At 39.0% G+C, this 22,379-nt stretch overlaps 1 protein-coding gene across 1 annotated transcript; it reads right to left on the bottom strand.

Moving 5' to 3' along the window:
* Positions 1–729: 729 nt before the first annotated feature.
* Positions 730–22,149, bottom strand: SCAR2 (SCAR homolog 2). Its single transcript, XM_010266199.3, has 9 exons — positions 21,566–22,149; positions 17,242–17,405; positions 10,463–10,586; positions 10,234–10,363; positions 5,907–5,968; positions 1,641–5,805; positions 1,460–1,546; positions 1,248–1,352; positions 730–1,141 (listed from the first exon to the last, which is right to left on the bottom strand). The coding sequence occupies exons 1-9, from the start codon at positions 21,718–21,720 to the stop codon at positions 1,091–1,093; spliced, it is 5,043 nt and encodes a 1,680-aa protein (XP_010264501.1). The 5' UTR covers positions 21,721–22,149; the 3' UTR covers positions 730–1,090.
* Positions 22,150–22,379: the final 230 nt, after the last annotated feature.

A 22,379-nucleotide genomic window follows, 5' to 3' on the forward strand; every position in this document is an offset into this window, starting at 1 on the left:
ACGATTTGCAGAACTTTCACATGGCAAGTAGTTTGTGAATCGAATGAGTTGATGCATCCTTCTCCTCATAATAGATTTACGAGTTTTGGTCCCAAAGACCTTGCCACACGTTCTAAACAAGTTCCCCAACTCAGTTCAGTCCAGATCTTAAACCTAAAGGCTGTCCTAGGTTGTAAACTAACCAAATGACAATTCACCAAAATTAATGGGAGTGGTTTTGATTGGTCAGGCTCTCAAATGTGAGATTTTCCAACATCATACATGCACTCTCACTATTTGAGATTGTGACCAATCAAAACCACCTTGTGTATTTTCATAAATCCTCATTACTTGTAAAATTTGTTTTGCCTTATAGTATAACTCCCTTCTTGGACCAAGTAGCTTAGGGCCATTAGTCAATGATGGTCCCAGCCATACAACGTATTGGGAGGGGCAGAATTGCATATTGACCAAGCTTTTCTTTTCCTTTTCTTCTTTTAAAAAAAAAGTGGAGAAGTGGAAGTTCTCAGAACCCAATATTCTTATGATTGTCATGCCAAGAATTTATCATTTTCATCAACCATGTAATTAGTTGGAACTCTTTACATTTTCTTTGGTAGTTAGAAGCTTAAGAAATTTTAATAACGTAAGACCTTTATTTTGAAGGTATCACCTACAATTTCTCTCCCCATAGATATATCTCTGGCATTTTTTTGATACAAACAAAAGGGGAGAGCCTGAGTCTCATAATTAGATTCAAAGAACGAAGTTGATATCAAGCTTTTGATGCTATATACGTATAGAAATTGAAATGGCGCTTACACGCTGAGACTCGGAGTTGATGCATACATACGTTATCCAATCCCACTGATTTCCTTTTTTTTTTTTTCTTTTTAGTTGTGGGTAAGATGCAACCTTAACTATTGAATACATTTTCAATGGCATAAAAAAAAAAAAAAGAAAAAGAAAAAACATATAATACATGGATACAGATAAGAGTTGACATTTTGGTGCAGCTGGTAACCTCCATCTACTAATTCAAGGGGAGAGTATAACGATCAATCTGCTGAGTATGATGGCAGTCCCGACATTCCAGGAAAACGAATGGTTTTCAAGAATCACTCCAACTGTCACCATCATCTTCATCACTCCCGACCAATGCCTGTGTCAACAAATCAAAAGTTTCAACAAGGTATTCTGGAAACAATCTCAAAACATTGAAAGAAATTTGATGAGAAGAGGCTAGAATCTACTAATCAGAAACCAACCTGGCGCATGGCATTTGCTTTCTCTAAAATGGCAACAACATTCAAGTTGGTTTTGGATCTCTGAATGATGGGCCTTGTTGTAACCACAGGTTTCAGGTTAAAAGACTGAGAACCAAAACAAGATCCTCAAGATTAGAGTTTAAGAGAGTCTTATAGAACACAAAATATGAAATTGATGAAATGAAAGAACAAGGAATATCACTATGTCCAACCTTAGCTCTTATCTGTTCTAGCAATGAATCCCTTTCATCCTTCCTTGGTCCAACCAGAGGCCGAATCCATTCTTCCACTTTTCTCAACTGCAAAACCATTTAAAGCAGAAATTTTACAATCCAAAAGTCCTGAAGCAACTTCACGTCTAGAAACTTATACAACATGAATTACCATCATTACCGTGCTTTTGTCATGAGAGGCCACAGCTTCAATAAGAGGATCTCTAGGCCGAGGTTGTTTTATCTGAATTTTTCCATTCGCCCTTCCATCCTCAACATTTGGGAGCTGTTCAAATGTGCCCATCGGCCACATTACCTCTCCCTCTGAACTAAGCGAAGGATGTGGAGGCTTCTCAGCTTGTACAGTCATTGGCAGTACAGATAAATCTAAATGCTGTGTTATTCCTCTCTCTGGAGAGAGGGAACTTTGTTGAAGCATCTCATCTTCTATATTTGGCTTTGGTGCCAGAAGGCTCAGAGGCTCCACTGACTCTCCCTGCAAAGACATAAAAGCATGCCTAGAATTCATATCTTTGATGGTTGATTGTAGCGATGTGAATTGGTTCAAACTAGGCTGCATGGTTTCTTCCCCTGAAGCAAGGGTACTGTGTTGGGGCTTCTCATCTTCTGGAGGTGGTGATGGAAAGAAAGGGTTCAGATTTGGCATTTCTCCCACACAAGTTTGGAAACAATGCTCACTATTTTCATCATCCACCATCACTGGTGGTTGTGGCAAGAACGGATTCAGACTAGAATTCAAGATTTTTCCCCCAAATGTTTCACTATCATGTTGAGGTTTCTCATCTTCACAGGCTGAAGGTAGTGATAATGAGTTTGTAGGCGGTGTTGTTTCTCTCTCAAATGTTGACAAACCCTGCTTAGCCTTCTCATCAGATGTGGCTGATAGAAGTGGTAAGAATGGGTTCAGACTAGATTGCACCATTGCACGCTCTGAAGTTAAGGAACCATTTTGAAGCTTGCCCATCCTCCACTGTATAGGAGGAAGAGGTGGTAGCGGTGGCATCTCCAATTCAGCCTGTAGTGCATTAGGATCTAAAACTGGCAAATCAATTGCTGGTCCTGTTGGCTGTTGTTCCAAAAGTTTCTGGTGGGTTGCTCCAGGGAGAATGTCAAAGCTAGGGAATTGGTCCATGTCTCGCACAGATATACCAAAGCTTTGGCTATCAGGCTTTGGTGATAACATTGCCTCACATTGTTGACTGGCCACCCAAGAAGACTCAGATGCAGTAAAGCGGCCATTCTGATCAATATGATCTGGAGGTCGCATTTGTTCACACTGAAGATCAGACAATTTTGAACTCTCTTCATCATCATGACAAGACTCTATATTGGGTTTATCAGCCTGTAATTCCAACACTTGTTCTGAAGGGAACCCAGATTCTTGTAGCAAATGAGTGGGTGAAGAGACAGCATCTTTTGCATTTTCAGAAAAATCTGTTTGGTAGGTGGATTTTGATTCCCATTCTTGATTTGTTTCATCAGAAGATTTAGGAACCCAGAGACCATCACTGAGATGCAAATGGCTCAAATGGCTTGGAGCATGTTCAAACTGCAGTGAACAGTCATGAATATTCTCAAGTAATTCAGAAGTGGGAGGATCATGCAATTCCAATGAATCATATGAACTCTGAAGTAATTTAGAGCTGGAAGAATCATGTGACTCCAGTTTAGGCTGTTCATTCAAATTTTCAGTGGACAATTCTAGTTGATTCACTTCTTTTTGATCATCTGTAGGTAAAATATGCTCTGGAGTATGTGCCTCAGACATTTCCAATTTAGACAATTCTGAATTACCATTGAAAAGATACTCTTCTTGCAACTTTATTTGACCAAAGGATGGAGAACCTATCAGGTATGGGTGAGCAGAGGCATCATTGTAATCATCAGCCTCTGCATTAACAGTTTCAGTTACTTTCTCATCTAACTGCAAATGAGTCTCAGCCATCAATACTGGTTTTGGAGAATCAGGTACCTTACATATGGATGAAATTTCAAGAGAGAGAGAAGTTCCCATAAAATCACAGGGATTCATATGGACCATATCAGGTTTAGATTCATCTGTTACCTCGACATGAGATATATCAGATGGTACTTCCTGTTTATTGGAAGGTGTTTTCAGTTCAGAATGCTCAGTGTCATTTTTCTCCTCATCCAAATCAAATGTTGGAAACTCATTGATACTTCCTGGGACATCAACTTTGGGTTCATTCTTTAACATGATATCAGATGCATTAGATAGTACTTCCATATTGTTGGAAGACATTTTCACTTCAGAATGCTCACAATTTTCTTCACAAGTTAATTCACGTGGTGGAACCTCATTTGTTCTTCCTGAAACATTGTCTTCAGCAAACTCATTAGTCCTTCGAATATTGAACTCTGGTGTCAAGCTTTCTGAGTTCACTCCTATTGGAAGAAGGATATCCCTATCTGTATCAGGCTTTACATCATCCACATCACCAGCAGAGACAGAGGTAGGCATATGTTCAGGTGTACTACATGGATGTTCAGCTGCTGTAAAACATTCACATGCTTCAAGACCTCCTGTCAGGCCTTCAAGATGTTCTTTTGTAGGCAAGATGACTACATGTGGTAAAGAAGAGCTTTCAATAGAACCATCTTCACAATATCTTGAGTTTCTTTCTGTTGATAAAACAATGATATCTGTTTCCACAACCTTGTTATCAGGATTCACATCTTCTAGACCACCAGCATTGGTGGGAGGAAAAAGTTCAGCTTGTGTGGTACCTGAACAAGCTTCCAGGTTTTGTTCTTCCAAGCCATGGACCTGCACTGTAGGCAAAACAACAGAATGTGGTGAACCAAAGTTTTCACTAGAAACATCCTCAGGATATTCTGTGGGAGGCACTTCTTCAAAGTCAGTACCACTTTCTTCCTTTTCAGGAGCTAGGTTTGAAATGCTATACAGCTGTGGCAAAGCATCAGAAGATCTATCCAAGGCCCCACCATCCAATACTTCCAAATGTTGGCTTTTGGCAGACACAGTACCAAGAAAGTCATCCTTCACACCATCCAATTCCTCAGGCTGGGTTTTCATAGGCCCCTTAAGGAGACTATCATCCTTCATCTGAGAAGAGAAATCCGAGGCACTAATTGGACAGGATAAATCCACGCTTAATATTTTCCCATCATCTTCCATAATTGAGGATGAACCTCCAGTACAAGATTTCACAGAGACAGAGGAGATCTCAACTGATTCTTGTCCCTGCAAGTGAAACTCATTCAAACTGATGTCAGAACTTAACTGGAAATGAGTAGTTGATTCTGTGATAGAGAACTTGGAAGATGTTTGCCCAAACTCAGGCCTGTGACTTGGATCCTTCAATTCCTTAATGCAACAACCACCTGGGATCATGTCATCTGAAGATTTAGTTGCAAAACCATCTCCATTTAGCTTTTTGGAAGACACGTCCTCAGGTTTATCCAGGCATGTCTCGATAGATGGGTACACTTTGGCTGCTATATCACCATCTGACGGTGCAGTCTCAGCACAACTACTTAGAGTATCTGAATTGGAAAAATTAGATCCTCCTTTCTCAAATGAAATATTCCCATCATCTGAAACACTAGATTCATCACCAGAATGAGAGTCCAAAAATTGGGCTTGAAGCTCCAGTTCTTCCTTGTTAGTATCAGAATATACTCCCTGCCTTTCAATATTAACAAAGCCTCTATCATTCTTGGTTTTACTCTCAGTATCAGTTTCTATTTCTGATTCCATGGTAGCAAGGGCATCCATATAATTTTCCACCTCACTGGTGTTGCCGTCGGACTGATAACCATCACCACTGGCTTCTAGCTTCCTTTCCACATTGACTGCTGATTCCTTTTGATTCTCTGTTGATTCCCCTTGGTTGTGAGGTTTATAAAAGGTGGATGGAATTTTCTCAACCTCGTTATTTGGGATTTGTTCAGGTGACTTTTTTAATCCCTCAACAGCATCCTCATGCAACTCCTCCATGGATGGTTCTAATACCTTTTCCTGTTTACTGGGAGATACAACTATGCTTGTTTTCCTCTGCTGTAATATGTTTTTATCAGGGTTTTCTGTACTAATTTCATGTATATCGGAACCCAATGCACTGGCATCTCTGGATGTTGTCTTCAAGTTAGCAGAGGTTAGAGAACTTTCACAGACAATTTTGTGCTTGGGTGAAAGACTCTCCACAAATCTCTCCATGTAGCTTTTCCCAGTTGTTGAGTCAAAAGGAAATGCATTCAATTGCCTCTTCTTCAATTTCATGCGATATCCAGGGACATTATTCTCAGTCTGGTTATTCTCCTCTGAGAACAACTGATGCAACCTGCATCTTTACAACATCAGTCACCAATTTTGCATTCCAAACCTTACCAACCATTAACTATAATATCTAATGTTTTATTAAAAAAGGCATGGAGGCCTTACTTGGAATCAGAAGCTGGGAAAGCCTCTTGTGTCTCTCCATTCCTCCAGCGTGATCCTTTTCTCTGCCATTTGGAGGAGGGGATAGATATTTAGTAGTTAACAGAAAAGGTTAACATGCAGCATGTGGGTGCTATTGTCATCTATATATGGTAAGAAAATCTATCATTGGCAGTTGCCAAAACCATTAAATGGCAATCACAGGAGGCCTAAAATGCAGCCCCTGATGAGAAGACCTAAATGATAGAATGGTAATCTTTGGCTCAGATTGCCGAAGAAGACCAAAAATGCAGCCCCAACGAGAACTTGAGAAGAACAATTATAGTGAAAACTGCCACAGCAAGATGATAATTTTCCTGAGGCATGGAAAAGCCACACTTAAACTATACCATGTATACAGCCTATAGATGTATAAACCCATAAATGACACCACCCATACAAGTGCTGTACCTAAAAATCAAATATTTCAAACATTTCAACTGCCAATTCAAGGACAAAAGAGCAAAACTTATCAAAAAGGAAAGTGAAAAAGTTGTTATCTGAGTAGAGCAATGACTAGTATAGTAAAAGGCAAAGCAATTTAGCAGAACCAAGAAACCAGTCTTTTAGGAATCTCTGTATTTACATTTGTGCATATAACTCATGAAGGATGCAACAACATCAAACATCCAGATTGATCAATGCCTCGATGGCATGCAGTGTAACAAGATGCCAAATAACTCAGGACAACATCAAACAAAAGATGAGAGTATAGAAACGAGTAATCAGACATACATTGTCCGCTACTCTTGTAAAGTGAAACATGAGGAAATTACAACTCAAAAATTCATTCTACCATGAAACTAGAAAGGATATTAAAACCTAACTCTCCAGAGCATGGTATGAAAACCGTATGCAGGAATACCAACAATTAAAAGAATGTCCTGTATGGTCAGGAGTTCCTCCAGAGCATTTTCTAGGGTGACTTTACAGTAAATATAAGGCCATAAAAAGAAGCTATAAGCAAAACAAACACAGGTTAGCTTGGTGTAACATGTTTCTTTTACTGCTTCAGAAAAACTGAATAATCAAGACTTATCTAAGAATCTTTTGGCTATAGATACTACTACTACTACTACTACTACTACTACTACTAATAATAATAATAATAATAATAATAACAGCAATACAGAAATAAAGCAATAAAGCATCTAATCATATTAACAAAGTTTGACACTTAGATACATGCAAGAATGCATGTATACAAATCTTGCTACCTTTAATTTTCTTGTGGAACACACATTGGCAGTGAAAAGCAAATTAAGTAGTCCCTATTAGATGGCAATAACACAAATAGTCTTTACAACACTATTATTCAATTCTCAAGTTCCACATCCAGGTCACCCCTAACATTGGACTATCCACTCCAGTAAAGTCGTGATGCTAAACTATGTTATATTCATAATACTGTGACACATATGAATTCAAAGGCTTGTAGCAAGTTGGGATGTTGTAGCAACTTCCACCATCATACAATTACATTTTGTGGTTATTTCCTCATCTTCTTTAGACATTTTAATCGTTATGACCAATAACTCCACCAGCAAAGATTGCAATGACGAGAGGATGAGTATTTCAGAAGTGAGTCATGTGGAGATTCAGATTAACTCAGATAGAAGGCTTAACGAGAGGATGAAGACTCTTAATGCAAGCTTGATTGGGAGATTCGTTGGAATGGATTTGGAGAAGTGGTCAACTGGGCCTCTTTTGAGTGGAGTAAGGGTAGAATTTTGGGTGTCAGAAAGCTGAACGGGGGACTGTTCTTGTTTATGTTTCATGGCAAGGAGGCAGAGTGGGTTCTGGAGTCTGAAGCTAAGCTGAGCAGGGGTTGTGTGCATGTGACTTATGGTTAATCTGGTGGTTTCCAGTGGCAAATCTTCTACAAGAAAGCAAAAGGAGGAGGGCGATCTGGATTGGAGTTTTGGGAATCCCCCTGCATGTGTCGAGTGAGGAATCCTTCAGAATGATTGGGGATGCCTGTGGTAAATTCTTGATTGCTGATGAAAGGAATAGCAGTTGGGAGAAGATCAACATTGCAAGAATTTTGGTGGAGGTTGATGAGGTCTCTGCGATTCCAGATTGTTTAGTTCTGGCTTTTGCAGGTGAAAAATATGACCTAAGAATTTTTGTCAATGGAGAGGATAATACCTTTTTAGATCATGTGATGAAAAGAGAAAATAACAGAATTCTGAGAGGCCTGAAACAGGGTTGGAGCTTCAGGATGGTTGCTCTGTTGAAGAGGGGAAGTCGAAGGGTCACTCGAATGAGGAAGACAATGGAGGGGGGGAGATACAAGGGGCATAGCAGTAATTTCGAGTGGGACAGGGGCTTTAATTCAGAGGCATGCGGTTGGAGTCGGCAAGGATAATACGAAAAGGTGCAGTTTGGAGGGCAGGAGATTAAGTGAAGCTCTCTAGTTGATATGTGAAAGGTCAAAGGGTTCAATTGAGACTTCAGGTTCTGAGAGTGGGGACCACTCCCTGAGATCAAGATTTAAGAGAATATGCAGTGGTTTTAGGTGCAACAAAATTAAGGCAAGCAAAGTAATTGGTGCCAAGGTTTTGCAGTTCAAGAGAAGAACGAGAAAGAGGGATCTCCACAGGCTTTGAACCAGCAAGGTGGAGAATTGGGTTTGGGTCATCGCTAATTATGACAGCTCTGAAGAAAAACTGTGAGCCTGAAAAACAAGGAGAATCAAGCTGATGAGAAGGAGCTTTGTCGTCTTGCGTGCGCTGAAGTTGTTTTCATTCCAAGGGAGAGGTGCCGGGAGATCAGAGGAACAAATAAAAATTAACCAGCTTATAGGCAGGTCTCTTTGCTTTGGCTCTTTTGTGGTGGAAATTCCTACTGATCTACCTCAAGTGGGGCATTTGGTGTTGTCTAACTGGGATTCCGCTAGGGTTGAGGGAGGCCAAGGAGGAAAGGAGGCTGGGTTAGAGAAAGGGGAGGAGGAGGGTATAAGGGGGGATGAAAGTCCTCAGAAGGGGTGGAGAGGAGGGGAGGAACTCGAAGAAAGGGGAGTGAAGAGGTTGGAAACAAGCAGTCAGCCTAAAGAAGCGAGCAAAAGAGATGAGTGGCTGGACCAGAAGTTTGAGAAGAGTGTTTATGCTTTGAAGTCCCAGTTGGAATGCTTGGAGTAAACTTAGGCCGAAGAAGGAATTCTGAGATCAAGGAAAGGGATGCTACTGCCTTAGATACTTTGAAGAAAGTAAGAGACTCGAGCAAGTTCCAGCTTATTCACATGTCAAAAGTTTTTTCACATTTGAAAGATGGTTTGGTTGGTGCTGGTCCTACTAACAAATTCAAGAAAGCTTATAAGAAAAAAGGCTCAAAAGACAAAGCTTTGAAAACGAAAGTTGCTGAGATCAAGAGAGCCAAGTGCCAAGATTCAGAAGGGGTTCAGTTGCAACGGACGTCGGCTACTAAAGAAGGTTTGGAGTCAAGGTCAGAGTTTGAGGATGAGGAAGGGGGTAATTGAGATAGAGAAGGGATTAATTGCAACTTCATCAGTCAGTGTGCGTGAGAAGGGGGGAAAGTGGAGATTGAATGTTTGGTTGATAGGGATGTTAGGGTGGGCAAGAGCTTAGGTCTGTTTTATTGAGGTGGAGAGGAGTTTGCTAGAAAGGTTTTCAAAGCTTTTGAGAAAAGCAAGAGGGAAGAGAGCTCGAAGAAGATTGCAGTTGGGGGAAGGAGGAGAGGTGTGGAATGAGGAAGGAGATGGACAAGGTGAATTGCTTGACGAAGACTTTTAAGCTTGCTCTTGTTTGGGGTGGCTTTCTATTGCTTCCCTCTGTTTTGTGATCTTAAATTTTTGCTTTTGCTGTTGATGGGTGGGTGTTATCTTAACACCTTGTTCGTTTTTTGTACTCGATCCTTTTCCTTTCAATAATATTTTTTTACCTTTCAGAAAAAATGAATTCACAGGCTTGGGACCCACCACCAGTCCACCACTAAGCAAGTACTAAGTACTAATTTTCCATGCCAAAAGATACCCAATCAGAGAGTTAGTTCGTATAATAACATTTTTGAAAAAGGTATCATATAATAATTTTGATATTTGAGCTAGAGAACTCCTCACTGAGTGTCAACAGTTCCCACACCTATGCTACATGTATACACCATATATATTAAGAATACCCCATTCCAACCCTATGAAGATAATATATTACTTGAAGGGCAGAAATACATATTTTTATATATATCAAAACAGAGCCTCCTTGGAAAGTCACTAGACATGATTCCCGAGTAACACAATATTCATTATGTACTGCTGTTCTTTTCAATACCATACCTTGACTTTCCGTACTTTCTTTTCCCTTTGAATTTCTACTTTGTTGGATTCAGAAGAGGTTAGTTTTATTTTGAAGAATGATGGATCAGAGAATCGCTTTAAACATGCCCCAGCACCTGCAACATCAAACCTGTGGGAGAAGGAAGGTCATTCAATAATAACATTTACAAGGAAAAGAGACCAATGTTTATACATACCCCTGAGGGAAACATGAATAATATAATCTTACTTGTCCAACAGGAATAACCGAGGTGGACCCCGACATTCTTCATAAGAGTCCATTACAAATCGAGGTAAATCTCCCCGACTCACAAGATTTTGGTCCATTTGAAGATTAGGATGCCAGTCGACACCTGGAAAAAAATATTCATGAAACTAAGATTTCTGATTATGGAGCATATCTGAACTAAAATAGACTTCATATCAGTGGAGAAACAGTCCAGTAATTTAGTGAAATCCCTGCCATATTAGTCTTTCTGGGCCTTACTGGACCTACTATGGTTGCTGTTACTATTGCTGTTATTGTTCATTAAGGAGTGTGTTGGGAGGCAGGGGCATAGATATCATTGTAGATCTTGTTATAATAGAAACATATAAATACCAAATCTGGGTGGCAGAAACTGATTGAGATCTTCTCCCTTTCTCTTCTCATTCTTCTTCTATTCTCTTCCTCTCTTCTTTCTTCTGGTTTTCTCTTATTTCTCTTTTGGTTTTCTTGCTGAAACTACATCAGAATACTGATTGACTGTGAACAGCACCAGCTATCTTGGTATCAGAGCAAGGTTTAGGGCTTGCTAGGGTTCCTATGTAGGCTTCTTCCAGCCAGCTACATGAGGATGTATTAGGGATGGATATTTCAGTCTGTCATGCCTGATTCTTGGAGGTTGATTGGAGAAATTCTTGCTGCCCAAGATCTGCAATCTTGGAGATCACCAATAACCAGGAAGAATCAGAGTTCTTTGGATCAGATTAAGGTTTAGGGGCTAAACCTTCAATTGGTACAATGGTACTGGCGCTTAGTGGTTTCTGAGTAGAATAGTTCCTTTATGAGATCGATAGCTTGTAGGAAGTGATTGGGATCTTCTGGAAGGAGTGGCTGAGTCTTTTGTTTTTCTCTCTAGGCTGGTTCTAGGGTTTCTACTGAGAACAGGTCAGTTCTAGAGTCTTTTGACCTACCCCATTTACTTCTACTGTTCTGATTTCACTACTGGACTGTTAAGGGAGTAGTTCAGACCTGTAGTTTGTACTGGATTACTGCATAAGCTCTAGTACTTGTGAGGTCTTTGTGGTGTGATCAGTATGGAAACAGGTGGAAAGGAACCAAAATCCTTTGGAGAAGGATCTATGAGGTCTAGGAGTATGTTAGATAACACTTTTCAGATTACTACTGTTAAATTTAATGGCACAAATTACCTGGAATGGGCCCAATCAGCCATGATGGACATTGGGGGAAGGGGAAAGCTTGGATATGTAACTGGAGACATTAAAAAAACAGCAAAGGAAGACTCGACCTATGCAAAATGGGTTCAAGAAAACTATCTAGTGATGACTTGACTTTGCAACTCTATGCAGCCACACATCAGTAGAAATTACTTATGGGTGAAGACTGCTAAGGAAATCTGGGAGAATACGAAGGAAACCTACTCACAGCCCCTTAATGTTGCTAGGGCATATGAGCTGAAAAGTGAAGTGAATAACCTTAAACAGGGAGAGAAACCTGTATCAATTTACTTCTCTACCTTAAAATCTCTGTGGCATGAGATTGATCACTTGGAGACTATTGAATGGGAAAGCCAAAAGGATGCAGCAACATATAGGAAGTTGGTTGAAACAAATAGGGTGTTTGAATTTCTTGCTGGACTGAATTGAGATTATGATATTGTAGGGCAACAATTACTCACTAGGGACAATGTCACCTTGTCTCAAGCCTCACTAGTACATAGTGAAAAGAGTAGAAGGAAAGTTATGTTACAAATTCCACCCATGGAATCAACCTTGGCAGCAATGAAATCAAAGCCTGTTGGTGATAAGGAGAGGGAAATAAAAATGGAAGACAAGAGGGATATGGTGTGTGATTATTGCAAGAAGCCAAAACACACTAGAGACACTTGTTGGAAGTTGTATCCTCATCTTATTCCAGCAAGACTCAAGAATAAGAAGGGGAATGCCAATGCAGCAATTACTACTGATTGTGCATCTTCCTCTGTTGCAAAATCCACATCCCTAGATGCATTAGCTACAGTCAGAGCTGCCTTAACTCAGTTAGAGTGTGAAGTTGGAGCCTCAAGATCATCTCAACCTTCAGCTGCTACATCTACTACTACTCCCACTTCGGCTTTTGCTCACTCAGGTACAAGAGCTACTGCATATCATGCTTCAGCCCCAGGTAACACTAGCCTTTTTTGGATTGTTGGTTTAGGTGCTTATGAACATATGACTAGTTTATCCTCCATGTTTACTTCCTACTCCTTATCTTTTGGTGAAGACACAGTTTCCATTGTTGATGACTCCCTTGTACCTATTTCAGGCAAGGGAGATATCAGAGTGTCTGATACCATTTCATTATCCTTTGTCTTGCATGTCCCTAAACTTAGCACAAATCTGATTTTGGTTAGTAGCATTACTAAAAATTAGAATTGCTCAATAACTTTTTTCCCTGATCATTGTGTCTTTCAGGATCTGGTGACAAGGAGGGTGATTGGGACTGGCCATGAAACAAATGGAATTTACTTGCTTGAGCATCAACTTGGAAGGAATAAAGATGTTAAGAGGTCTTTTGTGTCTCAGTCTATGAGTCAGATTATGCTTTGGCATAATCGATTGGGTCATTTATCTTTTGGGTCATTAAAGAGTCTTTTTCCTACTTTGTTTGAGTCTCCAAGCGTCTAGCCTAAGGTGTGAGAGTTGTGAACTTGCAAAGCATTGTAGATCAACCTATTCTTTGAGCAATAAAAGAAGCATTGTTCCTTTTGAAATTGTGCATACTAATGTTTGGGGACCTTATCACATTAATGCAGGGGGGGTACAGATATTTCCTACTATTTGTTTATGACTATTCTCGTTTTTCCTGGGTTTATCTTATGCGTTCTCAAGATGAGGTACCTACTCTAACCCGTGCATTCCACCAAATGGTTTTAACTCACTTTGGAGTCAGAATCAAAATTCTCAAATCTGATAATGCCAAGGAGTATTTTGCAAAACCCTTGGCCTCATATCTACTTGAGTATGGAGTTATCCATCTTAGTACTTGTCTTCATACACCTCAATAGAATGAATTAGCTGAGAGAAAGAATAGACACATTGTTGAAATTGCTAGGAGCATCATACTAAATTCTAATGCTCCTATTCGTTTTTTGGGGGGTGCCATCCACACAGTTGTCTACCTTATCAATAGAGTTCCTTCATGGGTTTTAGACATGAAAGCACCTTTTAAGCTAGTGTACCCTAATAAAGATCAATTCACTATTCCCCTTAAGACCTTTGGGTGCACTTTCTTTGTTCAAATCCTTGGGCCTCACCGTTCTAAATTTGATCCTAAGGCAGCCAAGTGTATTTTTCTTGGGTATGCACAAAATCATAAGGGGTATTGCTGTTATGATTCAATCTTCGGGACTAGGTTTGTGTCTATGGATGTTACATTCTTTGAGGATGTCCCTTATTACTCCAGGACTTCACCCTAGGGGGAGAGTGGTGAGTAGGGTGTTTTTGCTCAGGAAGTTCCATTGCCTATTCCTATCAATGAAGGGGAGTGTAGTGAGGAGGGCTGTCAAAAGTGTAAGGAGTTGAGAGTGTTCCACAAACGATGGTGGAAGTAGGTTGGGTTCCAGTAATGAACAGTCTAGGCCACCTTCGGTCTCTTCTGATCAGATTCAGGTATTTCACCCTCTGTACCTACAACTACCATAGATGATATGCCTACTACCACCATTGAACCTCAACTTCCCACAAATGATCTTGACCTTCCTATTGCAATATGCAAAGGAAAGCGTCGTTGCACCTCATCTACTGCCCATTGCATCTCTTAGTTTCTTTCTTATGACCATCTCTCACCATCATATAAGTCCTTTTTGGTGTCCAATGCTTCTGTACCTATCACCAGAACTGTGCAGGATGCCTTAGTAGTACCTGAGTGGAAGGAAGCAATGAAGGTTGAGAGGATGCACTTATCAAAAATGATACTTGGGAGCTCGTAAATCAACCAAGAGGGAAGAAACCGGTTGGATGCAAGTGGATATTTACAATGAAGTACAATGCAGATGGGTCAATTGAAAGATACAAAGCTCGACTGGTTGCTAAGGGATACACACAAACTTATGGTATTGATTATATAAAAACCTTTGCACTAGTTGCCAAAATGAACACAATCAAAGTGTTGTTGTCTCTTGCTACAAAATTCTCATGGTCGTTGTTCCAGATGGATATTATAAATGCTTTCCTGAATGGTGATGATCTACAAGAAGTGTATATGGAGTTGCCCCCATGCTTTTATAATGAAGACAGTGGAAAAGTCTGTTGATTGAAGAAGGCCTTGTATGGCTTGAAACAGTCAAGGGTGTGTGTGGTTTGATAGGTTTAGACATGCCATGGAAAAATTTGGCTATGTACAAGCTCAATCTGATCACACTCTCTTTTTCAAGAAAGTAGGTTCAGCTTTAACTCTCCTGGCTGTATATGTTGATGATATTGTGGTGACAGGCAGTGATAGTAATGAGATTAATTCTCTCAAGAAGTTACTTAGGAATTTGAGGTAAAGGATCTAGGGGATTTGAGATATTTTCTGGGAATTGAAGTGGCTAGATCCAAGCATGGTATCTTCATATCCCAAAGGAAATATTCCCTTGTTCTCTTAGAAGAAACTGGAAAATTGGAAATTAAGCCAACAGACACACCAATTGAGCCAAACCATAAGATAAATGTAGAAGGGGGTGAACTACTTAAAGATAAAGCCATGTGTCAACGGTTGGTTGGAAAGCTTCTCTACCTCTATCTAACACGCCCAGATATTCCTTATGTTGTCAATGTTGTCAATCAATATATGCAATCTCCCAGAACATCCCATCTTCTTGCAATTGAGAGGATACTTGCCTATTTAAAAAGGTGTTCAGGAAGAGGTATACTCTTCAAGAATAATGATCATATGAAGATAGAAGTGTACACTAATGCAGACTGGGCTGAATGTGTGGATGATAGGAGATCTACCTCAGAGTACTGTGCCCTTGTTGGGGGCAACCTTGTTTCTTGGAGGAGTAAGAAACAAACTGTTGTTGTCCGCTCCAGTGCTGAAGCAAAATACAAATCTATGGCTAATGGGGTGGCTAAAGTGTTATGGTTAAAATCACTACTTGAGAAGTTGGAGGTTGAATATGAAAAGCCCCTAATGTTGTAGTGTGATAATCAGACTATTATTAATATTGCTCATAATCCAATACAACATGGTAGAACCAAACATATTGAGGTGGATCAACACTTTAACAGAGAAAGAGTTGCCTCCAAAGAAGTATGCCTTCCTTATGTTGCCTCCGATATGCAGCTTGCCGATCTCTTCACCAAAGCAGTTACAAGGGTCAAGTTAGAGACAGATTTGTGCAAGTTGGGAATGACTAATATCTATTCCCAACTTGAGGGGGAGTGTGGAGAAACAGTCTAGTAATTTAGTGAAGCCCCTGCCATATTAGTTATTTTTTTTTATTTACCTGTTATTACTTATTAGCATTTTGGGCCTTGTTATTAGTCTTTTTGGGCCTTACTGGGCCTACTATAGCTGCTGTTACTATTGCTGTTATTGTTTATTAAGGAGTGTGTTGGGAGGCAGGGGCATAGATGTCATTGTAGATCTTGTTATAATAGAAACATATAAATACCAAATCTGGGCGGCAAAAACTGATTGAGATCTGCCCCCTTTCTCTTCTCATTCTTCTTCTATTCTCTTCCCTTCTCTTCCTCTCTTCTTTCTTCTGGTTTTCTCTTATTTCTCTTTTGGTTTTCTTGCTGAAACTACATCAGAATACTGATCGACTGTGAACAGCACCAGTCATCTATATCATTTGATATCTACATGCTCTAATACAGTTGTATTGTACTTATTTCTGTGGGATGGGGATTATACATACCAATACTCTGCACGGTTACTAAATATCTTAAAAATGAAAGAATAAGGATATTAGGAATCTGGGTTGCCATGGTTGCATTAAAAGAAAAATCCCCCAAGGTGACAAATATATTCATGATCATTTGGTGAACAAATTAGCAGACAACAAGTTCTACTTCTGTTTATGTCAAGGCATAAACCCTTCAATATGCATTTCGATCTACCAGGATTAAAAGAAAAATGAAATGGGTTTTACAAGCTGAACTTAATAATTTACTTATAATGAAAACAAAATATCTCTTTTATTTTGAAATAGGTAAAGTATAAATTCATTAAAGAAGAAAACCATGTACAACAAGAAGCTGTACACAGGGATTTACAAAAAAAAAAAAAAAAAAAAACTGCTCAAGCAGCTCTATACCCTCCAGCCCTGCTTTACAAAAAGATATTTTCATGTACAAAAAAAGAATAAATGAATAAAAACAAGATATCTTAAATGAATAAATGTTTTGTTCCTCTATCACTGTTATATGGCCTTGATAATATATGTATTTGCTTGAACATTTTTGTGCCGTTTCATATTTGTAAGATGTTGCTTAACATAGACATGAATTTGTATATCAATATGACACACATAGAGGATGTTTCAGACATAATAAGCCTAGAAAACTGGATAAGTTTATTGAATATATATATATATATATATATTGATCCATAGTACTCTAGGCACATGTGCAGTGGAGAGGTTTTGCGAAGGTGAGGTAATTAGATGATAAGAAGTGAAGAAAGGCTTGAACCTAGGGTTGTACTCTAGGAACCACTAATAGAGCTGTATTTTTGTGAAGTCCTTTCTTAAGGACAATAAAAAAGTATGTTAAACACTCAATTCAAGGAAAACAAATTAAAAGGAGAATAATAACCTGTATTGAAAAGGAATAATGAATGATTGGTCTGGGAGAGAAGTGCTTTCTCAATTGGTGGAACTTCAGCCTCTAATTGTTGCACACGAATCATCAGCCCATGGCCTCTAGCAGCAGTAGCCAACACTTCTTCATGTAAATCATGGAATATCTCTGCTGCAAACCTGTAGCAACAGAACACATATGTCAATCATAATCACATCTTAAATTTATCAAAAAAAATCATAATCACATCTTAAATTTATCAAAACAAAATCATAATCACATCTTAAAATATCAGCATGCATCCTTCAGCACAACCACAAAGAAACTATGAAATTCAGATAGCATCAATAGTTGGTCATGTATATTGGGGGCTACAATATCACACCCTTGTATACAGTCTGTAAACATGCTGAATATCACAGTATAAAGTAAATCTGTACATCAAATTGTAGAATATGATATAAATATTGTGCAATTCCAACACTTGAGTATCAATGTGCACATTTTCCATTGCATATCACATAATATGTTGCTCATGCAATTAGGGGTGGATTCAAACAGAGCCGAGCCAAATATATTGCTATTCGAGTCAGCTTGCCAAAAGAACGTGAGGCTCAAGCTTGATTCAACAGAGACTTGAGCTTGAATTCGGCTCAACTCATAGGGCATATATTCAAGCTCGACTTGGCTTGAGCTCGATTGTGGTCCATGCTTGATATAAAAAATAAAAAATTATACATATAAAAATTAAGAATTATTATACATATAAAAATTAAAAATATTATATATATCATATAAGCTTGATTAGGCTCACAAGCCTCATGATCTGAGCATCATTGGGCTCGAGCTTAGCTCGAAGCTCGATTTAAACCGAGTCGAATCAAACTTTCCACAAGTCAAGCTTGAATAGATCGTGAAAAGCTCGATTCATGTCTACCCCTACATGCAATCATAAATATATGGTTAAGAGTGTAAAAAACCCAACTTTTTTGGTTCATTGCACTCTACATCAACACTTTCAATAAACCAATCCAACTAGACCATTTTTTTAAAAATGGAAGGTGAGAATCTGTGGATTTAAGACCAAAGGTTCATTTTCTTGCTACAAAAAAAGAAAAAAAAAAGTTCTGGTTTTTCTTTGTTGCCAACTGATCTAACAGCTTCATTAATGAAGTAGGACATGAGAAAAGTGCCACTAGGATGAACATTGTGGGAGGGAGAGAGAAATTAAGGATATGAATTATGAGAGTGATTCAGATATGAAATTGAGAAGAAATAATGCACTTTAGAAGAAAAGAGAGAAAGAAGAAGATTGCACTATTACCCACAGCCTGCAGGTAAGTTCCAAATAAACTCTTATTACATTAATTCAACTCTCAAACTCCAATTACAATGAATATTAATACACTAAACTTGAGAGTTCGAAACTCCCTTTACAAACCCCAATTTCAACTGGGAAGCTGACCCAAAATAGATTCTAACTGCTTCAAAACTAAAGCAACCCAATAGGTAACCCACAGGGACACGTGAATAAGGAGTCTAACTCCTAAGACAATTCTAACAACACTTTACTAATCCTACTACAACTAATTTATTGTAAAGACACCAGAAAATAGTAAATTGTGAGTTTACTATAAATAGCTAAAAGTTACCATAAATGGTAAATTCCAACTTTTACTAATAGTAGTAAATTTTTAGAAGACTTAAAACCTTATTGCTAACGTACCAACAACTAAACGACCAAAATTTGAGTAACCAAGATATGAAGAGTCATGGATTTTTCTTCTAAGGATTCTTTCCCTGGTTTCACGACTGCATCATTTTCTTTGATAAGTAACAGAAAAAACATTAAAATTAAAAACTATATATACAAATTTACATTCTGTTTTTAGAGACACCTAAACCTCTCCGCAGTCATGTATATTACAACATAGCCCAGAACATATTGTACCTTATAACCCCTTGTTTGGCTAAATTATCAGCCAGAGTTAGCTGACCTCTGAACCCACTGCACTATAACTGTCATACTCCTTGTCATCCATCCAATCCTTTTGGTTTCATTCCCAAACATGCTGCATCAATTAATAAGAGAGAAAATAGAAAGGTACACCATAGGGATACCAAAGAAAAGGTGAAGGCTATCCCCAGATACATTCCCCCATTCATGCTTCAAACAAATCCAGTTTCACCAAACAGATGCACCCAATAAAATGCTAGTTGTGAGACCATATTACATTTTCTAATGTCCAGTATTGTTAGGCACTTTTATGTTTTTTTTTCTTGTATTTTTTTTTTCAAACCATTTCAGGGACCATTTAATGCCCGTCAACCCCCTGAAACACCTACTGTAGGGGCATATCGGGGGGGTCACCAATACAATACACCCCAATATGTTGCAAAATTTAAATCCTTGCTTTTGCAAGTGGTATTTGGAGGCAATTCCCTTTTTATTTAGTCTCGTGTTGTCTCCACTGGTGGAGATGAAGTTCCTTTTTTAGACTTCTTTCTTCAAACCACCACAAAAAAGTGGTTAGCAGTCCTATGGCTCTGGTACAAGAACTTCTCTAACAAGGAGAAAGAAATGGAAGCAGTCATTGGTCCAGCCATTGCTATGGTGGCCATTGCTATGGTGGCTCACTAGATTAAGACAAAGGAAGAGTTCAAGGACTACTTTACTGATGACATGTAACACGTGTTTGGGGGACAGAGTAATCTAGTTGCTTCATCAACTAAAAGAGACATACTTCCTTTATAATGGGGATCTCCATCCATCCATTTTATCAAACTCAAATTTGGCAGAAGTTTTATTGGAAGGAACCCAGGTGCATTTGGAGTAGCAGTATTCAAAAATCACTAGGGTGAAGTTTTGATGCCATATTCTGAACCTACAGATGAAGATGACTAAATCTGAGCCAAATTCCTAGCACTGGTACAAGGTATGACATTCGGCTAATCCCTAGGTTTCTACAATTCGGAAATAGAAGGTAACTTTCAAGTGTGATAAGGTGGATGCTAGCTGAGGGGGAAGGGCCATGATTCACTGACATTCCGTTAGAGAGGCCAGGTCTATAGCTCTAACCATGGACACCTTGAAACCTTATTCAGATGGTTTTGAAGATCAGCCAACACTGTAGCTGACTCATTGGCCAGAGATGGATATATAAGGAATCATTGTAATAGGGGTTCACCAAGGTAGACTCATGGCCTCTTTTGTTTATGGATTCAATTATAACCATCCAGTGCTGGAAAGATGTCCTACTTTTTCTTTATTATTAATAAATAGTTTCTTTGCAAAATATAAGGAGAATATATAACTACCATACCCTTATGAGTTAGGGAAGTAGGTAACACAGGACCTCTACAGCCAAAAGCATTGAATTATAAATGTTGCCCCTGGACCAGGTACTCCCCACTCTAATTCACTCTTGTCAATCTGGTTAGACTGTCAGCTAAGCTGTTTGCAGACCTAGGGATCCAATCTGAACATACATATTTTGAAAGCTTCTCTAATTTGATGCCTTAAACACCAAGGTCCTTTAGCCTTTGATGATAGACAGCTTATCACAACTTGACAATCTCCATAACCACGCCATTCTACTCCTTTTCCATAGCAAATCTCAGTCCATGCAGAGAAGCTAGCCGAAAGTTACTCAAAATAAATCAGTGAGACCCAAATTCAAAATGGATTTAAACCAAAGGAGGGGGCACTCCTTTTGATAGCGTATCTCAATTATCCAAGCACTACTCAACTCATTAACTCAACAAAGTCTTTAACCCAACTATAGGAGGCCAGCCCACCCTATCAAGGACCATAGCCATTGTTAAACTGTACGTCGCCAAATCCTTTTTAACAACCTTAATTACCCAAGTATTTAGGTCTTAAATTTACCCCCAACGGGAAAAGAAGGTTGTCCTAGACTGGATGGTCCTCCTCTTCTAGTGTTTGTGGAATGACTACCAAGCCGTTAATACAAACAGCCAAGTCGAATCCTAGTCTTCCCACAGTCTTCCAAGCAACAAAATTCAAGCTGCAGAATGAAGACAAACAGACCATCTACCTATAGTTGGAACTCTTGCGGATCTAAGACTGGAAACCACATTACATTTTTGCAGGAAAATAATAAAAGATAGAACACAGGGTGGCAGAAAAGTTGTCCGATTTTGGCGCGCATTCCAACCACTCAAACTGAAAATCCTTCGGCAAGAGTCCCAAATTCAAAGTTCAAACAGAAAACTTTCAACAATCTAGAACCCCAAACCTTGATAACTAAATATAAGGAAAGATAGAAAAGAAAGAAAAAGAAAAAGGCGAACAAGAGTTGAGGAGAGGAAGACTGACTCGGCGAGGTCTCCGAGCTGACGCAAGACGCCAACGAGTCCAGCCATGGCGACACCTTCAAGTAACGCTTCGGGATCATCTTTATCAGCAGCTTTGTAAAGCTCCGGATCCGCTAAGCTGTACTCGTTCCTTATCTGGTATCTCGTAATGGGCATTTCGTCCAAGGATCGAGAACCCTAGTCTGTGGAGATTGATTGTTTCTTATCTCTGATTGCAGCGCTACGTTTCCGCCATTAAAACTTCGTAAGAAATATTCATCAGAGACGGGAAGAATTTCATTGAGTTGGGGGATTTTGAAAGAATATACACAGTAGATATCTGGCAAGAGGTGATGAAGGGTATTTATTTTTCTTATTTAATATAAATATTAATAATAATAACCATACAAGTTTAATTCAGAGGACGATAAATTCGACACTGCAACGGTGAATCCTCCCCCTTCAAATCCCTCACATTTGATTTCAGATTTCTTTCCTTTTTTTCTGTTCTTTTATTTTTTGTTTTTAACGCTTACTAAGCTAAGGTACTTGCTTTCTCAGCAACGTTCGTTCGGCTGTCTTTGGGCAAGAAGAGCAAGAGACTGTAGTGAAAAGCAATTATTACCGGAGAAAACACCAAATATATAATCTAAAGTTTCTCTTTTTTTTAATACTTTTCCGATACAGATAAAAGAAAATCTAGGTTGAGCTGTTTTAGTGGAAGAAACACGCTATCGAATTCGAATCCACGGGGTTTGATCCACAGCGATCCTAATGTAATCCTTGACCATACTCATTGAAAGTCGTCATCACTGCTGAAGCAGAGCTCGATTGGT

The sequence above is a fragment of the Nelumbo nucifera genome, chromosome 2 (genome assembly GCF_055504915.1).
Source record: "Nelumbo nucifera cultivar China Antique chromosome 2, China Antique-T2T, whole genome shotgun sequence".
Lineage (NCBI taxonomy): Eukaryota > Viridiplantae > Streptophyta > Magnoliopsida > Proteales > Nelumbonaceae > Nelumbo > Nelumbo nucifera.

What these genes read in the sequence shown, in the direction of transcription:
- SCAR2 (XM_010266199.3), bottom strand. Translation starts at nt 21,720, where the DNA reads ATGCCCATTACGAGATACCAGATAAGGAACGAGTACAGCTTAGCGGAT. An exon ending in AGAAAGTACGGAAAGTCAAG is followed by an intron (nt 5,969 to 10,233) that starts GTATGGTATTGA and finishes TCCAAATGGCAG; the next exon opens with AGAAAAGGATCACGCTGGAG. An exon ending in TTCCCAGCTTCTGATTCCAA is followed by an intron (nt 5,806 to 5,906) that starts GTAAGGCCTCCA and finishes GTAAAGATGCAG; the next exon opens with GTTGCATCAGTTGTTCTCAG.